An 11,746-nucleotide genomic window follows, 5' to 3' on the forward strand; every position below is an offset into this window, starting at 1 on the left:
TACCAGTAGGTCGATCGCGGTCGTTGTTCTGACCGAAAAGATCGTCAAATTGCACATTCCTTTGCTTGTTTTGGTGAGTCAACGGGTCGATTGCCCCTCTCCCTTTGCCTTGAGATTCGCTGTTGTTTTCTACGTGCATCTTTCTCCATCACACAAAATGAAGAAGAGGGCGTACGTAACAATTTTTGTTAATTTTTAAAATTATTATATTGTATTTTTGTTAATTTACTATTTTTTATTTTTTGCTTATTTTCTTTCTTATTATTATTTTTATTATTTTGCGTTTTTTTTAGTTAATTCTTTCATTTATTATTTTTATAATTTTTTCTCTGAATCCAATATTTAAGTGAAAGATGGTGGATGCAAAGACAAATTTTTTTTGAGTGTGCAACAGATAAGCCGAGATGAATAAAGCTCAGTGAACCAAAACGAGTGAAATAGCAATAACCCCAACAATACCCAGCGGGAATGTGATAAGTTGGTTTTTGTGTTCTTGAAATCCTGTTCCTTTTTGCAGGCGGCGGTGTGGGGATAGATAATTTCTGAGCGTTAAATGGGGGTGGGTTTCTGAGAAGCATCAATATCAGGCCACTTATGCGCTGTGTGATTTCTGTGGCACCACGATTATAATATTTTTTAACAAAAAAATCACCAACTTATAAAATTAAAAAATTTTATGATTGTTAATCAAGAAAATTAATCTACATAACTATTATCATAATGTCTATAATGATAATATTAATTTATTTTACTCAACATTTTTCAAATAATAATAAGAATGAATGTGGGATTCAACAAAATTATAGAGAAAAGCCACGGTAAGACGATTAAAATATTTGATCACATTTATCAAGGAATTACATTAAATTACAAAGAACACTATAATTGTTATACGTAATATACATAATCTAAATTAATATAAAATTCGACCCCTAAAATACGGTCAGTAGCAAATTCCACCCAGAACGGATTGACCTAAAAATCTAAAAAAATCAAATTAATTCGGAAATAATTAAGCGCAGAGTGTGACGTAGAGATTTAAACAAAAACGATTTGTTTTTTTTTAATTCTTTCTTTTGCCATTTCTCTGTTATAAATGTTGTTAAAATGGTTTAAAAATGTGATGTTCATAATCTTATGGCATACCCGCAAATAACTGCATTTAAATTTCTTGGAGATTCAGCATCCTTAACCAAGTCCCCAATATTTTCAAACTTGGCTAACATAATGTGACGTCACGCGTCCCCATATGTTTGTATGTATGTTCTGCTGGCGCATGTATGTATGTGCATATGTATGTCCTGCTGTCGCAATTTAAGTGTGACCGCGCAAGGGGAAAATGAAAATACCACAGCCAAAAAAAATCGATTATATCGCAAATCTTAAGTAAACGTTAAATTTTAATATATCGGAAGACCTTACAGAAATCCCATTAAGCTGAATTTTACAGTCGAAATTTTCCTTAAAATTGCTTTTGTTTTTTTAAATGCAAAAGCCCGATAAGCAAACTATTTATTAGTTTTCAAATGTTGAGTTATCGACAAACTTTGGATTTGTAAAAAACAAAATCAAACAATGATTTGTTCTGCTATGTACACACACACGCACAAAATAAATATATCAAACAAATGCGTATTTTACACACACAGCCATTATATACATATGTATATGCGTGTGTACGTTTGTGTGTGCATTGCAGCTGACTAAGGAATTGAGATTCGCTCAAATTCCAATTCAAGATAATACTGATATCCTTTTGCTAAAAGAATATTTCATTTACATTTCCACAACATACTTACATAAGACATTTTGTAACCGATTTTTGTGAACTAAAATTCGAATCGCATTGATAATATTAAAAGAACATTAAATATTCAAACCAATTGATTCTCTTGCTCTTTATTACACGTGCTTATATTGTTTAAATGTTTAAACAATTTGATTCACGGCTTCCCCGCCCACCTGCCTTCCTTATTATTAATATTATGCAAACAATCCATAATAATTTTAAAAAGATTTAAAAATAACACATGTTTTTTTAAGTAGTTTTCAAAGGACAAAATATTTTTGTTTTTACGGATATCAAGGGAAAAAGTTCTGATAAAATCTTTTCTCGGTTTATAGAATAAAAATTAGGAATTTTTTAAATTTAAAATAAGTACCAAAGATAAAGCAATGCTTAATTTTCAATTTTAATTTCCGGAGGCGAAGCTGCGGGCTACAGACCCTAATAGTCATTAATATACGTAACCTTCAATTATTACGGTCCCTGAAAAATATTGTTTAAACGAAATATTTATTCGGCGCCAAAGTGTGACCATACTTTACAACGAAATTTACACCAAAATTATCTGCATTTTGTATGGTCACATCATTTTTAAATTTGTTGGAAAAAGTGAAAATAGTTAATTTTAATCTAAAAAAAAAATAAAAAGGTGAGTGATAAAATAAATTTTGTCTTTTTATAATCTTTATTTCAGCGTTACAAAGGTTAGTATCACAGATATTTTCGCCATTAATAAATATACGCCTCCGGATGCTATCTTCAACACAAATTCTGCATTTCAGTGACACTTGAAATGTTTTTAATCTTTACCAGTGGTAAATGGTGTGAGGTGTTCATTAAATGGTTGTATAAATAGTAATTTAGTACTAACTTAGTTTTTTAACTTAATCAAAATATTACATTTATTTCAGCCAGGCCGACTGAGACTTCTTGGGACCAGAAGTGTTGCGCCTGCGTTTGTCATATTTTCGTTTTTCTTCTCATAGTTTTTGATATAGATACACGACATAAAACAACTGATCAAAAGGAAATCGGCCATAATTTCTGGAGAGATCCTTTAATTTTGTGCGGAGACCTTATAATGGTAATTACTCTTATTATTATTCCTGGTCTTACATTCATATCTAAATTATGTTTGATATTTTCAGAAGACAGACAAGAAATGGATATCTAAGAACTGCATTCGGCCAAGCAAAACCCGGGAATGCTTCAGGCATTAAAAATTTGTAGTTCCAATGCTTCGATTGTAAATATTATTAATAAATACACAAACAAATATTACAAAAAACATGATTTTTATTGTGGAAAATCAGATACTGCAAGGCAGTGCAAAACCAAAACTGCGAGGGTCTGGAAAAACCAAAACTGGGAGGGTGTAGAAAAACAGATATTGCAAGTGGAGGAAAACCATAACTGGGTACGTGTGGAAAATCTATAATGCGGGAAGTCGAAAAACCAGTGGATTTTGTCCTGCATTCTTCTGCCAGAGATCCAGATAGAAACCTCATTTCCCCCTTACTTTTTGTGTCACCCCCGTGTATTTTGAAACCAGAGATGGAAGAAATGTAAGGGGTGAATGAGGTTTTGTCCCTTCCGCTTGTATGGAGAAACCTCTTGAAAATATGTCATTTTACAGAGGAATTTTCCCGGTGGGTACCAATATATCGATGTGTGTGTGTGTCATTGCATGCATGTACGCACATTAAAGTTTTTCCCTGCTCTCCCCTTGAAACCCAATCCAAAATTTTTTTAAAATCAAAACAAAAGTTCCTTAAGCATTTAATGGGTTGGCTACACACTTTGACTTAGAATTGCATCCATTAAATAATACGTTCTGGTATCCAAATAGTACAAATTTTATCAGGTGCTTCTAACCCAGAAAAAAAACATTGGCCGCCTCTCTTTCGCTTCAAATGACTCTCTCTCTGCTCACTACTCTCTCGCTCTGCTTTTGCTGACGTTCTTGAGCGCTGCGAAAAACAAAAACAACGTGCTGCCAAAGAGGCCCCCCGCAACCCCCGCAAACAAAAAGGATCATGTAAAATCAACCGTGAGTACAAAAAAAAAAAATTCCTTACTAATCGTATGGCATAGCTCCACACTTTAAAACAAAACCGGATGCGATCGCATAATCGGTGCGGAAAAATTAATTAAGTGCCCCAACCGGAAGTCGGTTAGGGCTCATCTTCTGGGCTTTCAAAGATTTCCACAAACAAAGCTTAAAAAAAAATATCAACTTGTTTGGTTGAAAACTGTGGGAATTTAATTTTAATTTAATTTATTTGTTTATTGTATCCTAGCGTTACAAGTTTTTGAAACTTATGAATTAGTACGCTAGTCACTCCGTGTTGATAATTATAGTAAATTTATAGCTGACAATATTTCTTAAAAATACTACATAGTTGTTTACAAAGGACTTAACTAAACTTATCTTTAATTGTTAGAGTTATTTATTTTTAGAAATTCTTTTAATTTAATTTTAAACTGATTAGCACTTCTTATTGATTTGAGAACATGAGGCAGTTCGTTCCACAGGCGCACAGCATTGATGTAGAACTGTCTCTGAGAACACAGTAATCTTGTTCTTGGATGTATTAAATTATTAGTTCGATTTGATTGGGCATGCACAAGTTTGTCAGCGAGGTAGGTTGGTTCATTTGTCATTATAATCTTATGAACGAAAATTAGAGTTCTAGAATCTATCCATTGCTCTAACTTCATATCGTAAATAGACTCTGCCAGGGTGGATATGTGTTCTGCTCTTCTTTTATTAAATACGTATCTGGCTATGGAGTTGAACCCTACTTTTAATTTTTGAAAGTCCCGAGTATCGCAATGGCCAAAGATTTCAACACAATAAAATAATGAGGGTAGTAGGTACATTTTTGCTATTAGGATCTTAAGGTTTACTGGCAGAAAGTGTTGGGATACTGACAGCTGTCTTAACATTCCATATATTTTTCCTGTTGCTTTAGTAATATGTGTACTCCATTGCAAGGTATTGTTGAAAGTTACACCCAAGTTAACAGCATTTTGTACATATTTAATGGGAATATTATTAATTACTATACGGGGCAAGTTATTAGTTTCAAGTGCTTTTTATAAATTATCAGACATTTTGATTTACTAGGATTTATGGTTGATGATGATGTTTGATATGATGTTTTAATCAACCAATTTTGCATTTTTCGAGAGTCTTAGGAGCCCGTAGGAGCCGAATTTAAAAAAATCCTTTCTTAGTGCACACCTCCTCTAACAGACGATTCAGACCCAATTTTTTCCAGAATTTTAGGTCTTATGGTTTGGGCTGGGGGAACATGACGTAAATCGACATCTACTCTTTTATAGTAATACTCGATTGTTAGTCTCAATTTAGAGAAGATCCAATAAATAAAATGCATTTGTCAAAAAAAAACAAAAAAATGTACGAATTTTTTTACGAATTTTTAGTTTTCTTTTTTTTTAACTTGCATCAAATTTATTCTCATAAATAGTTATCACTATGGACGGCAGTCCATGTAGTGACGAAGCGCACCAGGAGAGTGTGCGAAGGCGACTACTATTATATAGCCGCAAAATTGAAAATCTGCTGTGATAGTCCGATCGTAATGAGTAATACACCAAATTAAAGGTATTGCTAAAACTTAAAGGATTGCAGAGAGAGCGGTCAAAGTGTAAAAGTTTTAATTTAGAAATTTGGATCTGTTGGGGCCGGTGGGGATAATTGGCCCTCCGGACTACGTTAGTTGTATTTCTATTAAAAATGCGCTTAATAGTTGTATTTCTACTAAAAATGCGCTTAATATGAGGGGTGTTCAGTCAATTCGGTGGCGATTTACTTTTGTAAAAGAATGTAACAGTTAGTACCTAAGATCTCATGAAGTCGAACTTTCCCTCTCGTATTAAAAAGAGCTTTTGCTCCCTCGCACTCGCAAGAACCACTATTATAACTTTGAAACTCATATAATGGCTCTAGAAGAGTTTGAATAAATGTGATTGGATCACTCTCAATTTGGAAACGAAAGTGTCTACAAGTACTATTCTTGTCTGTCCGAATTATTAGTTGGAAATAAATTGCCGTATTGGCCTTCGTGATTTGCATGAACATTTTGGCGCCCCCGGGTGGACATTTTGTGCCATAAAATTGGACACTTCGAGGAGTTTATATCTTTGGACACTTTCGTCGGACCCATTTCGTTGGAGCCAGGTCGTTGGAGTCATTTTGGAAAATTTGGTTGGAGCCGATTTCTGGACGCCGGGCAATTAAATTTGGATTAAAATCCCTCATCGCAAAAATTGGTTTGAGAGTGAGAATGCCTTATTACAAAAATAGTTGGCATCTAACAAATAAGGTAAAACCCTAATAAAATATATTTCATAAAGGCTGATGCACATTGCATAAGGCCACATATATATTACCGCTAATTCGCAAGTACCAGTAAAAAGGGTCACAAGAAAAGAAGTACCGTATCGTTGGTAATCGTCTTCTCTTTGTCCCAGTTATGTTTTGCTGTGGCTGCATACATAAGTGCATACAGTTATTTAAGCCCCTTGACCGCAGCTAAGCCCAGCTTATATACATCAAAAAAGTTGAGTGATTTGCATGGTAGCTTTTCACTCATTGTTTGCACTGCGTTCGTCTATTTGGAAGTCACTCTTATATTCGAGCCACATTGAGCCCTTTACATTGTGAATATGTAAGAACAGCTTTGCACAATAATTAAAAAAAAAAAAAAATTTTTTTTGAATATCATTGCGCTTATTTAATTGGAGATCACTAATACGGAGTTCGATTGTTTTGAGTAATTTGGTTCAGAGTTACAGTGGAACATTTCAACAATTATAGCTTTGCTAAATAATTAAAATTTTGTTTGTAACTTTCTAAAAATGCCTAAACGTCGTGGAGCTTCTGACAGCAATACTTCTATTGTAGAAGCTGATTCAGAAAATATTTTGAGAAAATTGGATTCAGTTAAGAAGGATATAAATCGTATAGCTAATCGTAATCGGCTAAAGCCGTGGAAAATAAAAAGATTTCGTTTAACTCTGAACAGTTGGATTGTCGTTTGAGTATTTTAGTTACGTATATAGATCGCGTATTTTCGTTACAACTGCAAATTGAGGATGTCGATCCGGACTTGGCATCGCGATCTGAACTTGAAGATTTATGCGTGCTAACCAGAGCACTGTTATTATCAGTAAGCCAGCCCCGTCAAGCAATCTAAACGAACTAGTGTTTAATACAACTCTATCGAATACTAGACACCTTCCTCGAATGCAGTTGCCCAAGTTTGGTGGTAAATATTCTGAATTCAAAAACTTTATTGGATCCCTAAGCAACGTTGAAAAGTTGAATCATTTATTATGTTGCTTAGAAAGCGAAGCGTTAGGTACTGTAAAAGCCTATCCAAAGTCCACCTGCAAGCGCATTGCGGTCGCTTATTGATACAGTATGGGCAATATATGAGTCCTTGTTGTCCGTTGGCGACGAAAAGGTTATTGCAAACGCACTATTAATTCACATTGTCATGTCAAAGGTTGACGGAAAGACTCGCTCTAGGTGGGAAGAGAATTTAGATTACCAAAAAATCCCGTTATGGTCTGAGTGTGTTACTGCCCTTAATAAGCGTTTTCAGCATTTGTCGGCTGAAGAGGCTACAAGTGGACGCTCAAAAGGTCGCAAAGGACAACAAGATACTAGAAACAAGCAATTTGGCAAAACTTCACTGGCAGTATCACAAACAATTAGAACCCCAGAAACAGCCAAATGTTCGTTCTGCAAGTCTAATGACCATTTTATCACGACATGTCCATCATTCTCAGCTGCTTCTGTCATGGCTCGTTTTAAATTTGCCAAAGGGGTCCCACTTTGCAACACTCAAACGTGTTGTCGTCGAATCATGCAAGCACCCTCGATGCACAGCAAGTTGTTTTGGCGACAGCAATTGTAGATATTAAAGGTGGCTCTTGTCAGATTCAGCCAGCCAGTGTACTTTTGGATTCAGGTTCCCAGGTCAATTTTATAACGGACGAGTTGGCGGAAAGTTTGCAGCTAAAACGGATTCGAAAAGAAATTAACTTGTTGGGAATTTGAAAATCAAGCTTATCTGCGCACCAAGTTGTGCAAACAACAATTAGTTCTCGCATTCAAAAGTATGAAATGGTTGCTGACTTCGTCGTTTTAAAATCTATCTCCTCTTATCACCCAGAAAAAGGCGTTTCAATTAAATCTATTAATATTCCTCCAAATATACAGCTTGCTGATCCAGCCTTTTATAAGCCACAAAAAGTAGATCTGCTGCTCGGAGCAGACGCGTTTTTTGATCTTTTAAAAGATGGCAAAATTAAACAAGAAAATACACTGACTTTGCAAAACACTGTTTTTGGTTGGGTGGTGTCAGGGCGGTGTAAATCAAAACAACCCCAAGGGACTGAAGCGTGTTCTTTGGTGAGCATAGTTGAGGAGTCTGGTCCACTTGAAAAACTAGTTAAACGATTCTGGGAGTTGGAACAAGTTCCAAATGTTTCGGGCGACAAACTATATACCCCAGAAGAAATGCTTTGTGAGAAAATCGTTCGAGAAACAATTGTTCGTTTACCCTCAGGTCGATTGCAAGTATCCTTACCGTTTAAATCTAACGTGTCTCGAATCATCGTTTGAGATGGCGAGAAGGCGTTTTTTATCGTTAGAAAGACGATTAACTAAAAATCCGAACACGCAGGTAATGTTTAATCAATTCATGGAAGAGTATTTGGCTCTCGGACATATGACTGCAATCGAGGGTTCAATTCCGAAAGATTCGCATTGTTTTATACCCTACCAATGTGTAGAACGTCCACAAAGCACATCCACTAAGCTTAGAGTTGTATTTGATGCATCTTGCAAGACTACTTCTCAAGTATCGCTTAATGACCTTCTTATGGTAGGAGCAACAATACAGCCATGCTTGTATTCCACTCTCCTCAGGTTTCGTTGTCGCAAATACGCACTTGTTGCAGACATAACTAAAATGTACCGTCAAGTGGAGGTTGACGAGGCGCATCGAATTTTTCAATTAATTGTATGGAGAAGAGATGTTGCCAGCCCCTTAAAAACTTATCGCCTAAATACGGCGGTTACAAAAAGATCGATCTTGTCCTTTATAGCCACAATTTTTGATCCTTTGGGATTGTTATGCCCAATAATAACTAGATCGAAAATATTTCTGCAAGAGGCTTGGCTTTTGAGTCTGAACTGGGATGACCCTGTGCCCCAAGACTTTGAAAATAAGTGGAACCTGGTAAAAAATGACAATGCATTCTTGGACAAATTGGTTATTCCAAGATTCTTTGGAACACGCAAACAAGCATCGTGTCAAATTCATGGGTTTGCTGATGCTTCTACTCGGGCCTATGGGTGCTGCCTTTACGTTAGAGTGGTTGAGCCAAGTGGGGTGTCGGTGCAGTTGCTAACAGCAAAATCTAGGGTTGCACCTTTAAAAACAAAGACGGTGCCCAGACTAGAGCTATGTGCAGCGCATTTGTTGGCAAAGCTTTGGGAAGAAGTTCGCACCATCATCACTTTTCCAGTCGATAGTGTTGTCCTGTGGTCCGATTCTGAAGTAGTTATTCACTGGATACAAACTCATCCATCTCAGCTGGCTACATTTGTCTCTAATCGAATTGCTGATATACAAGACATTGTGTCATCAGCTGTTTGGCGGCATGTGCCAACCAAGGAAAATCCTGCTGATTTAGTCTCGCGAGGATGCTCTGTTGATGAGCTAAATACCTCATTTTGGTACAATGGTCCTAGCTTTTTACAGAAGGAAGCCGAGTGCTGGCCAAAAAATTCTCATTTTCAGCTATCAGAAATAGACGCAGCACTAGAAACCAAAAAGGCACACGTTGCTCTCAGTAAGCCGATGTTAAATATTGTAGAAAGGTCATCGACGTATCTGAAAGTAGTTCGCATTGTGGCTTATATGTATCGATTTATCAACCGAAGAAAAAAGATGTCTTGGAATTCAATTTGTCCTTCAGCGGACGAGCTTGGTACAGCGTTTCTTAAAGTAGTTGAAGCTATTCAAAAGAAGGCATTTGTTGAAGAAATTGTAAAACTAGAAAAATCCGCTAACATCCGTGCTGGAATTCAAAAATCAAATCCTTTTCTATCAGTTGAACAGTCTGGAACGTCGTCATATTCTTTGTTGCGAGTAGGTGGTCGTCTTCTACATGCCCCCCTTCCTCACAATGCTAAATTTCCCTTGTTAATGCCTAAAAATTGCAAATTTGTGACCCTATACTTGAGACACTTACATAGAACCAACTGTCACGCGGGTCCACGATCGTTGGTTGGGCTTCTCAGACAAGTGATTTGGCTCATTAACGCACGTCGCGAGTGCAGTACCATTGTACGGCAGTGCGTTCATTGTTTTCACTATAAACCAAAACTTCTATCACAGATAATGGGTAATTTACCAAGAGATCGATTGCATGGAAATAGACCCTTTGAAGTAAGCGGAGTAGATCTCTTTGGGCCTGTTAAAGTCTCACTTGGAATTCGGGGAAAGCAGCCAATCAAGATGTACATAGCAGTGTTTGTCTGTTTTGCTTCCAAGGCTGTACATTTGGAAATTGTGAAAGATTTGAAGTCTAATACATTTATTTTATGCTTATCCAGGTTTTTGGGTCGTCGTGGACCTGTTGTCAAACTTTATTGCGACAACGCCACGAATTTTGTGGGAGCTGCTCGAATCCTGAAGGAGTTTTTGGAACCTGTCGACACCAACGACCAGAGCATCATGTCGTATGCTGCGGCCCACCGATTTACCATCGAATTCATCCCTCCCAGAGCGCCACATATAGGCGGCCTTTGGGAGGCGGCCGTAAAATCGGCCAAGCATCTTCTTCTCAGAGCCATGGGCAGAGCTATTCTGAAGGAGGACGAACTCCATACCGTCATAGTGGAAGTGGAAGCCGTCCTAAATTCGAGGCCGCTCATCGTAGACAGTGGCAGTCCCAACGAGGTAGAGGTTGTCACGCCAGCTCATCTGCTAGTAGGCACAACGCTAGCAACGCTGCCGCCCGCATCCGCGCAGCCAAAGGCAAACGGCAACCTCACGTACTTGCAGAGATGGCAGCTAGTCTCAGCAATCAAACAGCGGCTTTGGAGCGACTGGTCAAGGGACTATCTTTTGAGCCTACAGCAGCGAGGGAAATGGACCAAAGGCGTGGACAATCTTCAGATCGGAACAGTGGTGGCAATTCACGAAGACAACGTTCCCCCCCAGCTGTGGATAATAGGCATAGTCGTAGAGGTCGTTCCAGGACATGATGGGAAGGTTCGCGTGGCCATAGTCAGAACCAAATCGGGTCTATATAAACGCTCCATTCACCGCCTTGCACCTATTCCTATTAGTTGAAGCATTTGTATGTTAATGCTGTCAACGCGGCCGATGTTCAGTCAATTCGGTGGCGATTTACTTTTGTAAAAGAATGTAACAATTAGTACCTAAGATCTCATGAAGTCGAACTTTCCCTCTCGTATTAAAAAGAGCTTTCGCTCCCTCGCACTCGCGAGAACCACTATTTTAACTTTGAAACTCATATAATGGCTCTAGAAGAGTTTGAATAAATGTGATTGGATCACTCTCAATTTGGAAACGAAAGTGTCTACAAGTACTATTCTGGTCTGTCCGAATTATTAGTTGGAAATAAATTGCCGTATTGGCCTTCGTGCTTTGCATGAACAAGGGGTCATATGAGAAAATCGGACGCTCCGTTCAAAAGTTATACCGAAAACAAATTTGCAAAGGCCTAGTCAAAATGAAAATTTAATTCTGTTGGTCAGTTTGTCCGCTTGTCAGTTTGTCCAAAATATGTTTTTTAAGTACTGAAAATTTGATATGACGTTCATCACATCGATATAAAAAACTTTTGTTCTACCACTTTTGGAAAATCCCGCTAGTTTTGCAGGAA

The 11,746-nt window shown here is 37.3% G+C and overlaps 1 protein-coding gene across 1 annotated transcript in view; it reads left to right on the top strand.

Moving 5' to 3' along the window:
* Positions 1-11,373, top strand: part of LOC138913840 (uncharacterized) — a 73,298-nt gene extending 61,925 nt beyond the window's left edge. Inside the window, exon 2 of the mRNA XM_070218919.1 lies at positions 10,449-11,373. Within this exon, the coding sequence (XP_070075020.1) occupies positions 10,570-11,190 (621 nt within the window). The 5' untranslated portion in view covers positions 10,449-10,569 and the 3' untranslated portion in view covers positions 11,191-11,373. The remainder of the gene's footprint in view (positions 1-10,448) is intronic.
* The last annotated feature ends 373 nt before the right edge of the window (positions 11,374-11,746 follow it).

This window comes from Drosophila takahashii, chromosome 2L, assembly GCF_030179915.1.
Source record: "Drosophila takahashii strain IR98-3 E-12201 chromosome 2L, DtakHiC1v2, whole genome shotgun sequence".
NCBI lineage: Eukaryota > Metazoa > Arthropoda > Insecta > Diptera > Drosophilidae > Drosophila > Drosophila takahashii.